The 23,290-nt window shown below is 37.2% G+C and overlaps 1 protein-coding gene across 2 annotated transcripts in view; it reads right to left on the bottom strand.

The window, feature by feature from the left end:
- The window catches only part of WDR7 (WD repeat domain 7), a 365,561-nt gene that overhangs the window by 277,851 nt on the left and 64,420 nt on the right, over positions 1-23,290 (bottom strand). For both annotated transcript variants that reach the window (XM_007191962.2, XM_007191960.2), the window contains exons 13-14: positions 22,044-22,239; positions 14,009-14,223 (exon numbers count right to left, since the gene is read on the bottom strand). In XM_007191962.2, the coding sequence (XP_007192024.1) occupies positions 14,009-14,223; positions 22,044-22,239 (411 nt within the window). The remainder of the gene's footprint in view (positions 1-14,008; positions 14,224-22,043; positions 22,240-23,290) is intronic.

The following is a 23,290-nucleotide window of genomic DNA, read 5'->3' on the forward strand; positions in this document are numbered from 1 at the left end:
CGGGACCTGCACCTCAGGGAAGGAGCTGTGAAGGAGGAAAGGTCTCCATACACTAGGAAGCCCCTTCACTGGCAGAGACTGCGGGTGGCGGAGGGGGAAAGCTTCGGAGCCACGGAGGAGAGCGCAGCCACAGGGGTGCGGAGGGCAAAGCGGTGAGATCCCCGCACAGAGGATCGGTGCCAACCAGCACTCACCAGCCTGAGAGGCTTGTCTGCTCACCCGCCGGGGCGGGCAGGGGCTGGGAGCTGAGGCTCGGGCTTCGGAGGTCGGATCCCAGGGAGAGAACCGGGGTTGGCTGCGTACACACAGCCTGAAGGGGGCTAGTGTGCCACAGCTAGCCGGGAGGGAGTCCGGAAAAAGGTCTGGACCTGCCTAAGAGGCAAGAGACCATTCTTTCGGGGTGACGAGGAGAGGGGATTCAGAGCGCAGCTTAAAGGAGCTCCAGAGAGGGGCGCGAGCCGCGGCTATCAGCGCAGACCCCAGAGACGGGCATGAGACGCTAAGACTGCTGCTGCCGCCACCAAGAAGCCTGTGTGCAAGCACAGGTCACTATCCACAACTCCCCTCCCGGGAGCCTGTGCAGCCTGCCACTGCCAGGGTCCCGTGATCCAGGGACAACTTCCCCGGGAGAACACACAGTGCGCCTCAGGCTGGTGCAATGTCATGCCGGCCTCTGGTGCCGAGGCTCGCCCCGCATCCACACCCCTCCCTCCCCCCAACCTGAGTGAGCCAGAGCCCCCGAATCAGCTGCTCCTTTACCCCGTCCTGTCTGAGCGAAGAACAGACGCCCTCAGGCGACCTACACACAGAGGCGGGGCCAAATCCAAAGCTGAACCCCGGGAGCTGTGCGAACAAACAAGAGAAAGGGATATCTCTCCCATCAGCCTCAGAAGCAGTGGATTAAATCTCCACAATCAACTTGATGTACCCTGCATCTGTGGAATACCTGAATAGACAACAAATCATCCCAAATTGAGGAGGTGGACTTTGGGAGCAACGATATATATATTTTTTTCTCTTTTTTTCTTTTTGTGAGTGTGTATGTGTATGCTTCTCTGTGTGATTTTGTCTGTATAGCTTTGCTTTTACCATTTGTCCTAGGGTTCTGTCTGCCCGTTTCTCATTGTTTTTTTTTTATTACTTAAAAATTTTTTTTCTTAATAATTATTTTTTATTTTAATAACTTATTTTATTTTACTATATTTTATTTTATCTTCTTCTTTCCTTCTTTCTTTTTTTCCTCCCTTTTATTCTGAGCCATGTGGAGGACAAGCTCTTGGTGCTCCAGCCAGGCGTCAGGGCTGTGCCTCTGAGGTGGGAGAGCCAAGTTCAGAACACTGGTCCAAAAGAGACCTCCCAGCTCCATGTAATATCAAACGATGAAAATCTCCAAGAGATATCCATCTCAACACCAAGACCCAGCTCCACTCAATGAACAGCAAGCTACAGTGCAGGGCACCCTATGCCAAACAACTAGCAAAACAGGAACACAACCCCATCCATTAGCACAGAGGCTGCCTAAAATCATAATAAGGCCACAGACACCCCCAAACACACCACCAGACGTGGACCTGCCCACCAGAAAGACAAGATCCAGCCTCATCCATCAGAACACAGGCACTAGTCCTCTCCACCAGGAAGCCTAAACAACCCACTGAACCAACCTTAACCACTGGGGACAGACACCAAAAACAATGGGAACAACGAACCTGCAGCCTGCGAAAAGGAGACCCCAAACACAGTAAGTTAAGCAAAATGAGAAGACAGAGAAACACACAGCAGATGAAGGAGCAGGGCAAAAACCCACCAGACCTAACAAATGAAGAGGAAATAGGCAGTCTACCCAAAAATGATTTCAGAATAATGATAGTAAAGATGATCCAAAATCTTGGAAATAGAATGGAGAAAACACAAGAAACGTTTAACAAGGACCTGGAAGAACTAAAGAGCAAACAAACAGTGATGAACAACACAATAAAAGAAATTAAAAATTATCTAGAAGGGATCAATAGCAGAATAACTGAGGCAGAAGAACACATAAGTGACCTGGAAGATAAAATAGTGGAAGTAACTACCACAGAGCAGAATAAAGAAAAAAGAATGAAAACAATTGAGGACAGTCTCAGAGACCTCTGGGACAACATTAAAAACACCAATATTCAAATTATAGGGGTCCCAGAAGAAGAGGAAAAGAAAGGAACTGAGAAAATATTTGAAGAGATTATAGTTCAATACTTCCCTAATATGGGAAAGGATATAGTTAATCAAGTCCAGGAAGCACAAAGAGTCCCATACAGGATAAATCAGAGGAGAAACACACCAAGACACATATTAATCAAACTATCAAAAATTAAATACAAGGAACAAATATTAAAAGCAGCAAGGGAAAAGCAACAAATAACACATAAGGGAATCCCCATAAGGTTAACACCTGATCTTTCAGCAGAAACTCTGCAAGCCAAAAGGGAGTGGCAGGACATATATAAAGTGATGAAGGAGAAAAACCTACAACCAATATTACTCTACCCAGCAAGGATCACATTCAGATTTGATGGAGAAATTAAAACCTTTACAGACAAGCAAAAGCTAAGAGAATTCAGCACCACCAAACCACCTCTACAACAAATGCTAAAGGAACTTCTCTAGGCTGGAAACACAAGAGAAGGAAAAGACCTACAATAGTAAACCCAAAACAATTAAGAAAATGGTAATAGGAACATACATATCAATAATTACCTTAAATGTAAATGGATTAAATGCTCCAACCAAAAGACATAGATTGGCTGAATGGATACAAAAACAAGACCCATATATATGCTGTCTACAAGAGACCCACTTCAAACCTAGGGACACATACAGACTGAAAGTGAGGAGATGGAAAAAGATATTCCATGCAAATGGAAATCAAAAGAAAGCTGGAGTAGCAATTCCCATATCAGACAAAATAGACTTTAAAACAAAGACTATTAAAAGAGACAAAGAAGGACAGTACATAATTATCAAGGGATCAATCCAAGAAGAAGATATAACAATTGTAAATATTTATGCACCCAACATAGAAGCACCTCAATACATAAGGCAAAATGCTAACAGCCATAAAAGGGGAAATCGACAGTAACACAATCATAGTAGGGGACTTTAACACCTCACTTTCACCAATGGACAGATCATCCAAAATGAAAATAAATAAGGAAACACAAGCTTTAAATGATACATTAAACAAGATGGACTTAATTGATATTTATAGGACATTCCACCCAAAAACAACAGAATACACATTTTTCTCAAGTGCTCATGGAACATTCTCTAGGATAGATCATATCTTGGGTCACAAATCAAGCATTGGTAAATTTAAGAAAATTGAAATTGTATAAAGTATCTTTTCCGACCACAACACTATGAGACTAGATATCAATTACAGGAAAACATCTGTAAGAAATACAAACACATGGAGGCTAAACAACACACTACTTAATAACCAAGAGATTACTGAAGAAATCAAAGAGGAAATCAAAAAATACCTAGAAACAAATGACAATGAAAACACGACGACCCAAAACCTATGGGATGCAGCAAAAGCAGTTCTAAGAGGGAAGTTTATAGCAATACAATCCTACCTTAAGAAACAAGAAACAGCTCAAATAAACAACCTAACCTTACACCAAAAGCAATCAGAGAAAGAAGAACAAAATACCCCAAAGTTAGCAGAAGGAAAGAAATCATAAAGATCAGATCAGAAATAAATGAAAAAGAAATGAAGGAAACAACAGCAAAGATCAATAAAACTAAAAGCTGGTTCTTTGAGAAGATAAACAAAATTGATAAACCATTAGCCAGACTCATCAAGAAAAAAAGGGAGAAGACTCAAATCAATAGAATTAGAAATGAAAAAGGAGAAGCAACAACTGACACTGCAGAAATACAAAGGATCATGAGAGATTACTACAAGCAACTATATGCCAATAAAATGGACAACTTGGAAGAAATGGACAAATTCTTAGAAATGCACAACCTTCTGAGACTGAAACAGGAAGAAACAGAAAATATGAACAGACCAATCACAAGCACTGAAATTGAAACTGTGATTAAAAACCTTCCAACAAACAAAAGCTCAGGACCAGATGGCTTCACAGGCGAATTCTATCAAACATTTAGAGAAGAGCTAACACCTATCCTTCTCAAACTCTTCCAAAATATAGCAGAGGGAGGAACACTCCCAAACTCATTCTACGAGGCCACCATCACTCTGATACCAAAACCAGACAAAGATGTCACAAAAAAAGAAAACTACAGGCCAATATCACTGATGAACATACATGCAAAAATCCTCAACAAAATACTAGCAAACAGAATCCAACAGCACATTAAAAGGATCATACACTATGATCAAGTAGGGTTTATCCCAGGAATGCAAGGCTTCTTCAATATACGCAAATCAATCAATGTGATACACCATGTTAACAAATTGAAGGAGAAAAACCGTATGATCATCTCAATAGATGCAGAGAAAGCTTTCGACCAAATTCAACACCCATTTATGATAAAAACTCTCCAGAAACGAGGCATAGAGGGAACTTTCCTCAACATAATAAAGGCCATATATGACAAACCCACAGCCAACATCGTCCTCAATGGTGAAAAACTGAAACCATTTCCACTAAGATCAAGAACAAGACAAGGTTGCCCACTCTCACCACTATTATTCAACATAGTTTTGGAAGTGTTAGCCACAGCAATCAGAGAAGAAAAGAAATAAAAGGAATCCAAATTGGAAAAGAAGAAGTAAAGCTGCCACTGTTTGCAGATGACGTTGATACTATACATAGAGAATCCTAAAGATGCTACCAGGAAATTACTAGAGCTAATCAATGAATTTGGTAAAATAGCAGGATACAAAATTAATGCACAGAAATCTCTTGCATTACTATACACTAATGATGAAAAATCTGAAAGTGAAATTAAGGAAATACTCCCATTTACCACTGCAACAAAAAGAATAAAATATCTAGGAATAAACCTACCTAAGGAGACAAAAGACTTGTATGCAGAAAATTATAAGACACTGATGAAAGAAATTAAAGATGATAAAATAGATGGAGAGATGTACCATGTTCTTGGATTGGAGGAATCAACATTGTGAAAATGACTCTACTACCCAAAGCAATCTACAGATTCAATGCAATCCCTATCAAACTACCACTGGCATTTTTCACAGAACTACAAGAAAAAATTTCTCAATTTGTATGGAAACACAAAAGACCCCGAATAGCCATAGCAATCTTGAGAAAGAAAAATGGAGCTGGAGGAATCAGGCTCCCTGACTTCAGACTATACTACAAAGCTACAGTAATCAAGACAGTATGGTACTGGCACAGAAACAGAAATATAGATCAGTGGAACACTATAGAAAGCCCAGAGATAAACCCACCCACATATGGTCACCTTATCTTTGATAAAGGAGGCAAGAATCTACAGTGGAGAAAAGACAGCCTCTTCAATAAGTGGTGCTGGGAAAACTGGACAGCTACATGTAAAAGTATGAAATTAGAACACTCCCTAACACCATACACAAAAATAAACTCAAAATGGATTAAAGACCTAAATGTAAGGCCAGACACCATGAAACTCTTAGAGGTAAACACTGGCAGAACACTCTATGACATAAATCACAGCAAGATCCTTTTTGACCCACCTCCTAGAGAAATGGAAAAAAAACAAAAATAAACAAATGGGATCTAATGAAACTTAAAAGCTTTTGCACAGCAAAGGAAACCATAAACAAGACGAAAAGACAACCCTCAGAATGGGACAAAATATTTGCAAATGAAGCAACTGACAAAGGATTAATCTCCAAAATTTACAAGCAGCTCATGCAGCTCAATAACAAAAAAACAAACAACCCAATCCAAAAATGGGCAGAAGACCTAAACAGACATTTCTCCAAAGAAGATAGACAGATTGCCAACAGACACATGAAAGAATGTTCAACATCATTAATCATTAGAGAAATGCAAATCAAAACTACAATGAGATATCATCTCACACCGCTTAGAATGGCCATCATCAAAAAATTTACAAACAATAAATGCTGGAGAGGGTGTGGAGAAAAGGGAACCCTCTTGCACTGTTGGTGGGAATGTAAATTGATACAGCCACTATGGAGAACAGTATGGAGGTTCCTTAAAAAACTAAAAATAGAACTACCATATGACCCAGCAATCCCACTACTGGGCATATACCCTGAGAAAACCATAATTCAAAAAGAGTCATGTACCACAATGTTCATTGCAGCTCTATTTACAACAGCCAGGACATGGAAGCAACCTACATGTCCATCAACAGATGAATGGATAAAGAAGATGTGGCACATATATACAATGGAATTATTACTCAGCCATAAAAAGGAACGAAACTGAGTTATTTGTAGTGAGGTGGATGGACCTAGAGACTGTCATACAGAGAGAAGTAAGTCAGAAAGAGAAAAACAAATACCGTATGCTAACACATATATATGGAATGTAAAAAAAAAAAAAAACTGGTCATGAAGAACCTAGGGGCAAGATGGGAATAAAGATGCAGACCTACTAGAGAATGGACTTGAGGATACTGGGAGGGGGAAGGGTAAGCTGGGACAAAGTGAGAGAGTGGCATGGACATATATACACTACCAAACGTAAAATAGATAGCTAGGGGGAAGCAGCCGCATAGCACAGGGAGATCAGCTCGGTGCTTTGTGACCACTTAGGGGGGTGGGATAGGGAGGGTGGGAGGGAGGGAGATGCAAGAGGGAAGAGGTATGGGGACATATGTATAACTGATTCACTTTGTTATCAAGCAGAAACTAACACACCATTGTAAAGCAATTATACTCCAATAAAGATGTTAAAAAAAAAAGAATTAAAAATAAAAGAAAACATAACTTTGGCAAAGAAGCCTCAATGGAAAGAAACACAAGAATGAATGAATACAACTGATAATGCCTAAGAGAAGCAGAAGGTGGAAGGAAAGAAAATGTTAAGAATCAAGAAGAAATGAAACTTCTTTTCCGTTGTGGGAGGCAAGCTTTTGGTGGGCACACCTAAAAAGAGATTTGGGGTGAGCAGGAAATTGTTTACACAGAGGGGGAACTGAGCAAATAAATACAATGAAAAAAAATACTGGGAGAGGTTCTCACAGGTGAAGAAGAGAGTTACAACAAGCCAGAAGGGGAGGCTACAGCCAACACTGTGGTGTTTGGTTGGAATTGGAGGTAATGGTGTTAACCCAAGGTATGTAATATATTTAGGAAGATAGATACTTAAAGACGTACACGTTTGTGTAAGTGTGTATTCATGTAAACATACATAATACTACCTAGGTCTGTCTACTGAAAGGGCCCGGATGCAACGTCATCCCAGGAGCAATGAGTGCACAGAGCATCCGGATTCAGTTTCTAATTATTATCCTCCATCAAAGGGAATCACTGGTCACAAAGGCATTTAATAAACGTTTATTCTCCTCCTACAGGACATTCACTCCTTTGTTTTCTTAAGGCCGGGCAGCTTAGCTAAGTCTCGTTAATTTTATTTATTAACAGTTAGACAACAACTAGTGTAATATAAAATTTTTGTCTTAATAACCATTTAGAAGAACCCAAAACTGAACTCATATATACTTCAAAGTATATAATAAAATATATAATATTTTATAATATTTATAAAATTTTATTATATTTTATAATTTATAATATTTATAATATTTATAAATTTATAATATTTTATTATATAAAATATATACTTCAAAGTATATAATAAATATACAATTAACATATTCATATTTCTTTTAAAATTTCTTTTAAAATATTCATTAAACTTTTGGAGCAGAATGTTAAGCAAGTTTAATTGATACTTCAATTAAAAAAAAAAAAAAACTGGTCATGAAGAACCTAGGGGCAAGATGGGAATAAAGATGCAGACCTACTAGAGAATGGACTTCATAAGAATTTTTTTTATCATAAGAATTTTTCTAAGGCTGAAAACAGTTCACCAGACAAGGCCTGGTACCCTGTACATAACGTCATTTGGCTTGTCTCTGTCTGTACCATACAAGTGCCCTTTTCACAGTGAATCATAAAGTCAATTCAATCAGTACAACTTTTTTTTTTAACAGAGTGAATTCTGCAAGCAAAAAACACAGAGTATGTTCTCAGCAGGTTATATTTGACTTGTAAATTCCATTCTCTTGCCTAGTTACACAGAATACAAAGTTACTGACCTTTGCAAATACAGTCCATTCATTTTTTCAGGGTTTTGACTAATTAGACGACAGAGAGAGATATGGAAGGTAAAAGATAAATCATCCTGGTCAATTTTCAATTTCTTCAACCTCATCATTTTTCAATATAAATAGGGTGATTCTGATTGATACAACAATGCCCAAGATGTAACGGGGCCCAATAAAAAATTACACACAGTAGGCCTAAAAAATGAATTCCATGGCTGCAAGGGCTTTCTAGCTTTACTAATAAAATCCCATTGGCCCAAGGCGTCCACCAAGATCTCCTCATCAAGAACCAGTGTCTGGCAAATGCTTTGTGGGAAAACTTGTCAAAAAGATCACCTGATATGCCCAGACATTCTTCTTGACCTATTCATTTATGCATTCCTCAAATGCCATGACATGCCAGCTATGATCTCCTAGTTATTTATATCTTACAAGTCCTCTAACTCTTAATCCAGTATACTACTTATTCTGAGTTTAACTAGGGATTAAAAGAAAAGAAGAAGATGACTCTACCTCCAAGGGATTATAACCACTTCCTTTTTTTAAAACAGATATCACAGCCTACTCTTCTCTCCTTCCACTGAAAATAATTTGTTATATTCACCTCCCTCTTTTCATCACTACAGATTATAAGGAAACAATTTCTAATAAGGGTGAACTTTCCAACTCTACTCTCAACACCATGTCCTCTTCCATGGCCCCACCAATCACTCCCTCCACCAACAAAAGTGTTCAGTGAGCTCCCAAAGCATAAACTCTGCTCTTAACCCTGCAGCCACTGAAGCTACTAATCTTTTATTTCTCCAAAAGCAAACTTCTTCCACACACTGTGCCTCCACTTCACCTCATGCTCATTCCTAGCTCGCTGTATCCTGACTTCTGACCCAACTAATTCTACCAAAACAGCTCTTAATGATGACCAATGACTTTACTAATTACTAACTCCATACGCTCTTTTTTATTCCCCAAGTCTTGATGTTATTTCATTGCTCTAATCGACTGTCAACCTTTACTTCCTTTACAAAGATTTGTTTTCAATTATATGTGTAAGCTAGGCCACTGGAGTTACTTGTCCAAGGTCACCAACAGGCAGGAAGTTACAGAGATGCAATTGGAACACAGATACGCCTGTGACTAGAACTTGGGCTCTAAACCACTCCTTTGAACTGCTTTTCAAAAATGAAGCAAAGGCCGTTCCATGGGGGAACTGTACCCACAACCTTGATATTAATAATGCCATCTTCCGATGCAGGGGTCAGCAAACTATGACCCAGGGGCCAAATCCAGCCCATTGCCTGTTTTCGTAAATAAAGTTTTATTGGGAGCCAGTCCATTTACATAGTGTCTATAACTGCTTTGATGCCACTGTAATGGCAGAGTTGAATCATTGTGACAGAAGCAATATGGTCTACAAAGCTTAATTTTTTTACTATCTAACCCTTTACAGAAAAAACTTTGCCAATCTCTGTTCTAACCAAATGTCCTTTAGGTTCATCATTTGCAAATCCGAGGATAACTAAGTCATCTATTTGTAATGAGAATTAAGGAAAACGGCATATCTGGAATAATCTAATGATAGTAGGCACCCCAAAATGTCAGCTGCAGCCTAATTCAGGCACTCCATTACAGTGTTCATTTAGGAAATAAAATCCCATCCCTACTCTACCCCAGCATCGTATCATTCCTTTCTTGGAGGTTGTTTGCTCCCGCCACATGTACCCCATCTCTCAACACTACACAGAAGAGGCAAATGTCTCCTGTTACAATCAACTTCAAAGCCTATGCTATGAGTTGTTTATTTCTGTTAACATCTCCACCATTCTCCCTTTACCCAGGCTTGGATCTTGGAAATCAACCTGTATGTCTCAAATCTTCTCTTGCTCATTTGTGAAGTCCTATTTATTCAACCTACAGAACAGCTTACAAGTTATCCCTCGTCTACATTTCCACTGCCTAATCCTTTCCAGTTCCCACACCTCTCACTATATCATCCCAGGAGCCTCACAATTCATTTCCCAAGTCAACATTTATAAAGTAGTCTGCATATAAGTGTCAGACATGGCAAAATCATTCTTAAACAAACAAATATCTCCTTTTAAGACTACCCAATATCGTGTCATTATTCATTGAGTTAAGTCCTCGGCTTTGCACCCGAGTTGATTCCACATGACTCCAATCTACACTTGCAAACTAACTTCACACTACATTTCCTGGGTACTTGCTATGCTCCACATACTATGTTAAGCACTGGAAATAAAAGGGGGAGAAACTCAACTCCTGTCCTCAAGAAGCTCAGCAAACAAACAAAAAAATACCACACACAAAGTGAAGTGTTTTAGGAAAGGTCTGAACAGAAAGGTGTGAGCCCAGAGAGAATGCAAGAACTATTTCTGCCACAGTGGGCAGAAGGGATGAGGGTTGAGGCTGGCTTCACCATTCTCAAAGAGGAGAGACATTAAAGAAGAAAACTGGGGAGGGGAAAAGAAAGACACAAAAATAGGATGTAGGATCTTTACCATTCCTCAACTTTTTTTCTCCAAAGCAGTGCTTTTAATCCAGGGGCAATTTTGCCCCCCATGTCTAAAGACCTTTTTGACTGTCATGCTTAGGGGAGAGGGGGTGCTATTTGCATGCAGTGGGTAGAGGAAAAATGCTTCTCTGACATCCTACAATGCAAAGGACAGTCCCCCGCAGCAAAAAATTATCCAGCCCAAAAGGTCAATAGTGCTGGGGTTGAGCAACCCTGGCCTAGAGCCACAAGAAACAGGAGTAAAGGAGTGGGTGGAAGTTGAGATAATTTCAGGATGTTTGAAAATACAGAGATGGCAAGGAAGGAGAATGAGTTACGCCGGGACCAACTTGCCCACCAAAACCAAACGGAGAGAATGCAAAACTGAACAGAGGGCAAAGTACCTAATAAACATCTAGAGTCTCATGAATAGGGAGAGACTTGACTGTCAAGTCAAAACAATCCACTGTGAGGGGAATGAAGAAGAGGTGGGCAAAGAGGCTGAAGCAGAGGCTATCAGCACTTTCTGTTACACATGATCCAATTCAACAAATATTTATTGCACAGCTGCTACGAGATGTCATGGGGAAAACACAGAGATGAGATAAATAAGTCATAATCCCTGTCTGCAAGAAGACTGGATTTCATAGAGTCACAGATATATAAAACAAACTTACAGTTACCAAGGAGGAAAGGGCGGGGGGGATAAATTGGGAGATTGGAATTGACATATATACACTACTATATATAAAATAGATAACTAATAAGAACCTACTGTATAGCACAGGGAACTCTACTCAATACTCTGTAATGACCTATGTGGGAAAAGAATCTAAAAAACAGTGTATATATGTATAAATGATTCACTTTGCTGTACACTTGAAACTAACACAACATTGTAAATCAACTATACTCCAATAAAAATTAATTAAAAAAAAAAAGAAGACTGAATTTCAGTAGGGAGAATTAGGTAAGTATATATGTTACTATAATACAAGGAGAAATGTAAGATACATGTCATAAGTGGAATACACAGGGTTTTGAGTACACACACCTTCCAAAGATTCGATGCAATAATAAAGGATAATTCTACTTAACACCTCCTTGCTCTTCCAGTGAAAGAAAAAAAAAAATCACAGGACAGTAAATTATCTTTGCTTGTAAAGCTGTATATGTCTGGCATAATTAACCTAATTAACAATGTAAAATATTTGTTACTTCCAAATAGCCCAGTTGCTAACACTACTCTAACAAGGGAAAACCAGGATACTTTATATAGAGTATTTCCATAGAGGTTTCACTTTCTGTTGAGAGACCCATGAAAAGAAATCAGATCCAATACCCTAGAGTAAGTCCTGTACCACTGAGAGGCTCTTGGTTATGTTTTGGTTACTTTTTTTTTAACTTTGGGAGGGCTTTATTTCTCTTGAGGTTAGAAAGCCATCCAGAGGATGGCTCTTTAAATATTCCCCTCAGAAGAAGACTCTAAGTCAACATGAGAAAATAGTTAGAGAAATCCCTAATGGTCCAGCCAACATACATTTTTCATAAAGTGATTATCCTCCTGCAGCCTCAGCTTCCTAAGCCTTTTCCCCCTTCTATAATTGTTTTCCTTGTAGGCCAGGCAACAATTACCACTGCTACAAGACTGAGGAGGTTCACGAGCAATATATTTTACAATACATAAGTGTACTGTCTCTGATATCTGGTGCTTTTATCACTAATTGCACTATAAAATGTGCTATTAAAACAGGGACAAACAAGATTGTAAAAATCACATAATGGACCATGGCCACTTACAAAAGCCATTCATAAATGTTACTGTACCACTTATTTTTCTTTAATTTTCTAGTTATATAATTATTTTTCCAAATTTTTACTTCTAGGGGACACCAACAAGAAAAAGAATAAATTTGGGAATTACAAAACATACATGCTTGCCCTTGAATGTACTGTTTTATAAGTTTGCTTAATATTAAAATTATATAGAACATCAGACAATGTGCTATGAACACTGAATTCCTAGGCAACATCCACATGACCTCTTCAAAGAAATTATAGGCATGGCAAATGCATTTAAGCCTGATTTCTATTCAAACTTTAGAGCATGGAACAGAAAGCATGAAAAAAAATCACAGAAGGATTTCACAATTCTAATCTACGAAACATACAATATAACAAAGCCAATAAAACATTAATATTTTGGGGAAAGACAGAATGATCGAATATTACTGCCAATTACTGGAGGATATGGGCCAGTGGAGCTGCCTATAGTATTTCCTATGTCATTAGCACTCGCTAATTCATGGGCAAATTTTCAAGTTTGTAGATGACCCTTTCAACCTCTTTGTTATTTATTCCATGTCTCATCATTTAAAAAATAGGAATCAGGAATAAGAGGGAATGAAAATAAAGGTATTTGGTTACCCATTCATAATTCTAATGAATTCTAAGATGGAAGTAGGAGTTTTAAGTAGTGATTCAGATAAAATACTGGGATCATCTCTAGGATTCATTTATCCATTACCAGAGACAAACTAGTTCTAATAATACCACAGAACACAAATACCACAAACAAAATAGTGACTAGTCTCTACAAAACTAAACACAAGTAGCCAATTAATGAACTGGGGTTGACTGTTCTTCTTTTAGTAGGAAGATCTTCTGTTAACTGAAGAAGTAACTGATGCATTGATTTTAAGTGTCAGTAAGGAAAGTGTGATTGAGCTTCAGTCTTGCAGAAGAATGCCAGCACTTGTGCAACCTCACCATACTTACTCTCACATATTTTCTTAAATCTTTAAATGGCCTAACCTTAATAAAATCAGAACCTACTTTTAAAGTAAAAGATAAGCCACAATTAGAAACATCCGAATTATGCCTAAATTCTTACTTTTTTCTCCTGAAGATATTAGCTCGTGCTCAACCTTTCTACAGGAAGACCGTCAGAAAGTCAGAAAGACAGATTATACATAAAACGTTTGCTCTATTTCAGAAACTGAAGTCACTTAAGTCTGTTGGAATCATTTTAAAATAGTTTGAATGGTAAGAACAAGTCACTTTTTCAGACTGCCAAATACGTGAAATACTTAAAAACTGTGCCGGAAAACCTAAATAAAAATCAGAAGCTTATTTTTCACCCATGTCATCTCCCAAAAATGATTCCCTAAGACGTGCCAAAGCTGCATTATTAAATGAAGTTGAATGGGGACACATGAGCCCACATACAAAACTTACTTTGTCAGATGCCTCAGAAGCCAAGAGGTTAGTTGCAAGAGTTTGTAGCTTATGATGGGCCACGTTTTTAAGAGCAGCAAGACTGCGTCGTGTCATAGCTTGTTTTAAGTTGACTGCTGGGTGACTAAGTGAGTCGACGGCAGCAGGAGCTGCTTCATCACAAGCATTCAGTATCTCTACTGCTGTGATCCCCATCACACACCGGTCCAGTGCGCCTGGAAGACATATATATTCACAATCATTACACAACTCTGGAAGACTCTAAGTCATTTTTTAGGAAAGGAAAATACATGGACATTTTTTAATGTAGGAATATGTTTTATCAGTGCCTCCCAGAAACATTTGCTTGTATTTCCTTCCTCTAATAATCTTCCATGTAGCATTACCTTAATTATTTCCTTTTCTGTAAGGCCCTACCACAACTTCCCAATAAACTCAAGTTCAGAGCCAGATTTCAACACTTTCCTCCAGGCTTTTCTACTTTCTTTCCACATCCAAGATGGTCTCCTTGATCACGCCACACCATTAGTCTATTACAAACAGCAATTTCTATAATTTTACCTTTCTCTAAAACTATATGTCAATCTTGTAGAATCAATTCAACACTAGTTGAATTCAACTCTCCACCTACTCTGCACCTTACAATGAAGATGGACATGAATGATGAACATGCTGAAAGATCCACTTGAATTTCCTGACCACTGATCTCAGTGGGCCCTTAATAGTGACCACATTTCCATAGACCTTTTGTTTTCCTACTCTCCTAGTTCATTATTCCATACTTTCTTTCTCTTCCAATCCCACCATTCCATTTCCTGCCCTCATCTGGATGAAAAGTTTTGTTTCCTATTTCACAGAGAAAGAAGCAACTAAAAAAGAAGTTCCACAAACTCCCACTACCACATCTCCAGTCACATTACTCAATAATTATGAATGAACTATCCAGGCTCCTACCTAACACACCTGTGTCTTACACCCCCATCCCTCTCTTGTCTGCCCAAGGACACCATGTCAACAATTCTCCTCTTTCCCTTCATCAGTTTTCCCTATCTACCAGATCATTCCCATCAGCTTATAAACATGCAATTATTTCACCTGTTTAAAACACACACACACACAAACACACACACACACACACACAGTTAACCCAGGTGGGTTAACTAGGTATGTATCCCACTTTTCATAATCATCCTCTAAAGAGCTGCCTATTTTTGCCACCTCCAAATTTTTCTCCTTCCATCTTCCTTTGAACTTACTCAAATCAGATTTTACACCAAATGTGCACAGAACCTACTCTCCACGTTGCTAAATCTAATAGCCAGTTCTCAGTCCTCATTTTACTATCATTTACTGTCAGCAGCTCTCGATCTTCTTCTCCACTCCTTGAAACACATTTTGTCACTTGGCTTCCAGGCAACCATACCTTTTATTTTCTTCTTTTTTCTGGCAGGTCCATTTTAGTCTCCTTTGCTGGTTTTTTACATCACAGAAGCACATCTAAACCCTGGAGTGCCCCCAACCATTATCAACCTACATTCCCTTGGTGATATATCCAGTGCCATGACTTGACATATCTTCTATATGCTAAGATTTCCCACATTTGTACCACCTACTCTGACTTCCCTCCCTTGAACTACAGACTCATATATACACTTGACCCTCATATATACAGTTGACTCATATATACAGTTTACCCTTGAATAACACAAGGATTAGGGGTACCAACCTTCCATGCTGTTGAAAATCCACATGTAACTATATAGTCAGCTTGTCATATCCACAGTCATACCTGCAGATTCAACCAACTGCAGATCATGTAGTATTGCGGTATTTACTATTGAAAAAAATACCCAGGCAGTTCAAACCTGTGTTGTTCAAGCATCAACTGTACAATTTACAAATCAACATCTCTACTTGAATATCTAATATTCAACTCCACTTAATATATCAAAAATCGAATTCCTGATATTCCCAAAATCTACTCCTCCCTCTGGCTTCTCAATATCTTAAAATGAATTGCATCCTTCAAGTTTCTCATGATTGAAACCTTGGAGTCATCTTTGGCCCATCTCATTCTTTTATGCTCCTCATCCAACTATCAGCAAATCCTGTTGGTTCTACCTTCAAAATATACTCAGACTTCAACCACTTTTCACCAGCTCCACTGCCATCACTCTAGTCTAATAATCCACCATTGTTTATTGCCTAGGGACAACAGCATACAAGCTAATCTCCCTGCTTCCACCCTAGAACCACCTTTAGGCTAGTTTGGAGAAAAGCAGGAAAATATAATCTATAATGAGGGGAAAAATAAAATCAATAAAAACCACTGAAACAGATTTTTTTTTAAATTAGCAGACAAAACCATTAAAAGTTATTATAATTGTACTCCAGATGTTCAAAAAGTTTGAATAGAGAGACATGGACGATATCCAGAATCAAACCTGTAGTTTTCAAAGATGAAAACTACAATGTCTGAGATGAAAAATACACTCAATGGGAACAAAAGCATATTAGACATTGTAGAAGAAAAGCTCAGTAAACTTGAAAACATAGACTAGAAATTATAAAATGAGACGCAGAAAAAATAACATTAAAAATGAAAAAATAATCCTAGAGTTGTGGGCAATTTCAAGTAGCCTAATAGGCATATAACTGGAGTCTCCAAAGAGAGAAAAGAGGGGGGATATCAAACATCAAAAACATATTTGAATAAATAATAGCCAAAAGCTTCCAAATTTGTTGAGAACTATACACTCACAGATCCAAGAAGTACAACAAACCCTAAGCACAAGAAATATGCAGAAAACTATAACTAAACGGCTCAAAACTAATAATAAAGAGAAAAACTTTTAAAAGTCAGAATAAAACAGACACAGCATATATAGAGGAACAAAGATAAGGATGACAGCAGATTTTTTTACTGGAAATAATACAAGCAAGAAGATAGTGGAATACTGAAAGGAAAAAACAAAAAACTGTCCACCTAGAATTCTATACCCAGAAAAAAAAATCTTCAAAATGATGGTGAAATAAAAAAGTTTTTCAGATACAGAAGCTGAAAGAATCACCCATAGACATGCACTACAAGAAATATTAAATATTAGGCAAAAGGGAAATCATTCCAGATGGAAATCTGGATCTACACAAAGCGATGAAGAGTAACAGAAATGCTAACTACAGGGGAAAATATGTAAAATTTTGTTTCTATATTCAAATTTCCTTAAAAGATAATATACTGTTTAAACAAATAAGCAAATAGAAAGAAATAATGTTCCAAATGAATGAAAACCATGAGCAACAATATGGGTGGTACAAAAGACAAGAAGTGGTAGACAGTGACCCAATTATTCTTGATTAGAACTATTCTTCACACAGAGTAACATGTCTGTGTAAAAGAATGGTAAGAGATAAGACAAAGGTAGGAGTGTACCGCACTGTGGAGGGCCTTTTCTTAAAGGCTACGTGAACTAAAATTACTTATGTTTTTTTCATTAAGACAGTGGCATGAACCAAGTGTGGTTGTTATTGTTTTACTTCCTATGACTAATTTGCCAAGAGAGTACAGGATGGATTATAAGGTAGAAATAGAGGACAGAGAAACCAATAAAGATAGCTTAGGTGTGAAAAAATATAGCCCGATATAAGAATAGTACACTGGAAAGAAAAAAGGGAAGGGAGGAGTACCTAGTGGGAAGGACTCAGTAATTCCTCTGCACAGAGGACTTATGAGGAGGAAAGTAGAAAAGACAGTCATATTTCCACTCTAAAAACCTCTTCCTTCAAAATTTCAAAGTGAATCCAAAGGGAAAAAGAAACTTTGATTATACTTAGTTTTACTGAGATTTTAGAAAAGTACCAATTTTTTCTTAACCATTTCATCCTTTGTGTCTTTGCCTATCCTATCTTATGGTATTTTTGTAATAGAACGAAAAACAAAAACATAGAAGATATAGAAAAGTTGATGATGTAATGCCATATGCTGTGAAACAGAAACATAAAATCAAATCTCTACTGTATTAAACCCTGAAGGCAAAAGGTCAAATATGTGAAGAAAATACTTGCTACTAAACCCTTTACTAATAAAAAAAGACTAGACTGAAGTACCACCTCCTGATTCTCTTTGGTTATTTTAGTAACAAGACAAAACCATCAATATAAATAAATCAAAATTAATTTTTTTTGATATCCATGCTTTATATATGTTGCTTTATACATGTTGTGCCAGTAGACAAATATACATTAGTTCATATTCTCTGTTATATTTTATTGGATAACTAAGTTTTAAAACATGATTCAAACACGTATTTCATGAAGTTATTGCAAAAACAGTAATACTTCAGAAAACTTGGAGGGACAGAAAATAAATGAAAAGAAAAAAGATAACAGAACAAAGTAAATCGGTAAGACTTCATACGCTAATTTCTAATAATATTTGGCGATCACTACTGGTGTTTGCATTTGTACAAGAACACCTAATAACTGTCCCTCTAGGAATAGGTATATGATGAATCACTTTTATTATGTAGCAAAGATGATAAAAATGTGCAGATAAGAATGGTGTTAAGGCTTGGAAATAGTCATATAAGAAGAACGTCTTGTAGCACCAGTCATTACTTTAAAGCATGCCACTGTTTCCCAAATAGACAGGATTTTGACCTTGTCATAGGCCTGTGAGAACACCACTGCATGCTTACTGGGAACATCAAATGTGAAGAATGGAGAGTTGATCCCTACAGAACATAACTCCATGGAGAAGCAGCCACTATCTAGGTCAGTTGACCCACCTTTAATAAGTTCCTAAATAGGAGTCAAGAGGTCCAGCCAGCCAAATCTTGTTGCTAGTCATTTGACTAATTTTCTAACTACCCAGAGACGTGAAAGAATAAAACTTTCCACGGCCTCTACAACCCTATTTAGCGCTATTGCATATAATTAAGATGATACAGTAAAAGAACAAAAGACTCTGGACCTTTACCTCTGTAATTAAGTTTTATATTACTAGCTTCAACTTCATGTTAGGAAATAAACACTGAAAATAAAAACTACCCACTTGAAGGGAAAAACAACTAAAAGAAAATGCTGCATAAAAGCATAAAGTCAAGACATTTTTAAGTGTTTTTAAGCTAGAAACATCAGTATAATTCAAAATGGCAAACAGAAAACTGCACAAAATGCATGTGTAATTTTAATGTAATACGGCTTCACTTGTAAAAATACATTCCCAAAACACTAAGTAGAGGGGTAAAGTATCTTCTCAGAGCTTAAATACATTTCATACATCAAACCTTGGCCAAATCTGATTTATTTTGCTTCATTTTTTATTTATTTAATAAATAAATAAATTTAATAAATAAATAATGTCAATACCTTCAGGATTTGCCTTACTGGCTCCTCAGGGACCTTTATATCACTAGCTAAAGCCTGAACAGCAAGAAGGAAAAAGAGTGTACACCTCCTATTATGGTTGAAGTCCAAAATTTATTCTGCTTCTCTATCTTTATCTTGATTTAAGAATGCCATTACTGACTGATCATTTTCCAAAATCCTCCTGAAGGTCAGAAGATAATTGTTAAATTGCAATATTATGTATTGGGCTTAATTATACTGAACTGGTTATAAAAATAACATCCTCCAGTACACATACAGTCAGGAGCTATTTGTCATTTCCTACTAGGGAAACTACTGAAAAAGTAACTTTGTCTTCCAGTAAGGTCTCATTTGTAAAGAATTTCATATTCTTTGTAGATGTATTTAAAGTATCTGAAGTAGTCAAGTATCACATATTTAAGCATCTAAGAAATTCAGGAAAATGATACTCTTCCTTTATCATATGAATTTAATGTTTAAGTCCTACACATGTTTACCATACTCTTGTATTTATAATATATCAATTGTTAATTTAATATGTATAGTATTTTAAAATAGTGTTTTATAACTATCATCACTATAACTTACTTTCTTTAATACTAATTCTCATAGAAAATATTTCTTTGTAGGTAAGGTCATATCCCCAAGCTCAATAAAGTAACAAGTTAAGCATATTTGTTAAGTAACAATAATAGGAAATATACACATATGCAAGTATACACACAAACTTAAAGTACGCAAACATACATGGATACACACTTACATTACATCTACTATACACAAGGTAAATATTCTCTCATTTTATTCTCCCAGAAACACTATAAAATGGGAACTATTATTATCTTCATTTTACAGATAAGTAATTTGAGAGACTTGCCATAGATCACAGTGCTATCAAATGGTTGATCTTAAAGATTTTTTTCTTTTTTGATGTGGACCATTTTTAAAGTCTTTATTGAATTTGTCACAATACCGCTTCTGCTTTATGTTTTGGTTCCTCAGCCACGAGGCATGTGGGATCCCAGCTCCCCGACCAGGGATGGAACCCACACCCCCTGCATTGGAAGGCGAAGTCTTAACCACTGGACCACCAGGGAAGGCCCTCAAATGGTTGATCTTAAATTCAAACCAAGGAGTCTGACTCCAGAGCCCAAGACAAACTCTGTATATAGCTGACCTTGAACAACACAGGTTTGAACTGCGTGGGTCCACATACACACAGATTTTTTTCAACAGTAAATACTACAGTACCACAAAATCCACGGTCATTTGAATCCAAGGATGGGAAATGTCGGATATGGAGGAAACATGGGAATGGAGGGCCGCCTTTAAGTTATACACGGTTTTTCAACTATGCAGAAGGTGAGTGCTCTAACCCTCACATTGTTCAAGGGTCAACTGTATTTAGTTTGTAGGGTGGACCAGACCAGCAAACATGAAACAGTGCTGCTCAGCAGACAGGATAAAACAAAAAGGAACACAAAAGTGAGATACAAAATTATATATGTAATATGACAGCAATTCTGTTTTTAAAAATGCACAGAAATGAGACTAAAGAGAAATATGCCAAAATTCACCACTGAGTAATGGGATTTGAGTTCATCTTTCTTTTCTAACACTTTTGTGCTTTCAAAATTTGACAAAAAAGTAAGAAACTCTTTTACAATCAGACGAGAAAAAGAAATGTTAAACACAAAAGCAGAGAAGTTTGACACTCTTCAAGAACGCTTCCTCTTGTCAAAATTGCCTATGTAGTACCAGATAAAACCAGGACTATAAATGAAAGATAGCTGAAGATTATGGCTACTTGCTCCGAAAAGACCTAGGAACACTCCCTCCTGCACCACAGCACAAGCAAAAAAATATATATAGTCCGATTTCAAAAAGGACTATTTAAAAACAAAAATGAAAAAAGCTTCATGAAGAAAAAAATAGTAGAAATATTATATAGCACAATTAGGAATGTAAAAAAAGGTTTTACTCACTGATAGATGATGACTCAGGATAGTAAAACTAGAATAAGCTGTGTTTTTAAAAGCCCAAACTAATAAACATTTAGTTACATACTTTAAAATTTCCCAGGGAAAACCATAAGATTCTGCGTATAAGTCTTATATATCATGGCCTGTACTTTTAAGCTAAACATTACTTGTTCTGTATTATGCCATACATAAAATTTCTGAACCTTGAAATTTTAAATGTTCTCTCTAGAACTTAAAACTTTCATTTCAATTACCTCCTTCTATTAACAGCCCTGTATGGTTTTTCTGCTCTTCAAATAGAAGAGAATTTTATCTTTTTCCACTGTTTCTGAACTTGAGACAAAAATGGTTCCTTGATCTTACAATTTGCCTCATGAATTATATAGAAATCACTTACTTGTCTGGTGTTTGCATGCCTGTCCTAATCTGTATACTGTCATCAACCACATTCCACTAAGATCAGTGAACTACTCTACAAGTATTCCAGATAGTACAACAAATAAGAGGACATCTAAATATTTCTTTGTTAATAATGATAAGCACACTTATAAAAAGCAGTGGTGAGAAATAAAAGTAGCAAACTTTTGATATCTCAGGGGTTTTTTCCTCATATAAAAGATTTTTCATTTAGGGAGTCAAATATACTCATTTAATTTTCTAGTCTCTCTCAACATTTTTCTTACCAGTATCCATTTGCCAGACATACACGGAGCCGTCTGAACATCCCACTACTAGGTAATCGTCAGAAGGCCTCCACTTGATTACTTGAATGGGGAAAAGATGACGGGATGCCAGCATAATGCATTTTTTCTCTCGCAAACTTAGGAGTCCTACTGAGTGGTCACTGGCTACAGAGCAGATGCAGTGCTGCACTCTTGCCTGAAAAGAAGAATAAATCTTAATTACACTTAGATTAAATTCAGAAGAAAATGGATCTTGTCCTCAATTAAATCAAAATTAATTATACATTCACTGCTGCTGAACACACTAACCACAACATTAGGATGTGTTGACAATTTTCTTCTTTTATATTATACATAAAACGCCTAGTTCAATCATCACAACACTTTGAAAAATACTAAATTAACACTAGATTAAAGAAGAGAAAGACACCTAGGAAAATCTGCTGTTCAAATTTGAAGATGACCTTACTAAAATAATTGCTATATATGAACAGGCAAAGCTGGAAAAAAATTGACCTGTTATTATGTGTTCCCTTTCCACTGACTGAACTTCCCTTTGCTAGCAGCTAGAGCTGCTTTCTTCAGTGCTTCTTTCTGTTTGTGACTCTATCATTTAGACCCGTGCTCTTCCCTGCTCCTTTGCTCAAAAACAATACCCTCAAGGTCCCTCTGCCACAATCATTTCTTAAGAGCCACCAATAGTTTGTATTACCTGTAGGTGTGTTTCACAGCTTCTGTCTATAATGCCAGCAGGCACACCACCTCAACTAACATACAAGAGCCCATTAAACATCCTGCTCTGTATTTCCTGCTCATCTCTAGTTTGCGCCCTTCCATTCCTTTTTAGAACAAGATGGAATATAACAGAAATAATCAAAGATGGTAAAGATTTTCACTAGCATCAGAGAACTGAATCCATAACCTAGAAAATTAAAAATTAACGTCTTTATATGTTTGGAAGACAATTTACAAGCAACTTAAAACTTTGTAGTGATTTATTAGATTATGCTTCCAGTTCACACTGAGGTGAAACCATATGAAAACAGCCATCTGAAACTCCTTGTTGTGTATATTGTGGCTATTTACTGAGGATGAGGCCCACAGCACCACATACATATTATCCCTTCTGTGGGATCCAGAGGAGAAACTTCTCAAACGTCACCCAGCTGGGCTTTGCCTAAGCAGACGTTTTTTAGCTAAAGAACGATATCTCTCCCTGATTGGTCCATCTCAATGGGAAATGCTGA

Source organism: Balaenoptera acutorostrata, chromosome 13 (assembly GCF_949987535.1).
Source record: "Balaenoptera acutorostrata chromosome 13, mBalAcu1.1, whole genome shotgun sequence".
NCBI lineage: Eukaryota > Metazoa > Chordata > Mammalia > Artiodactyla > Balaenopteridae > Balaenoptera > Balaenoptera acutorostrata.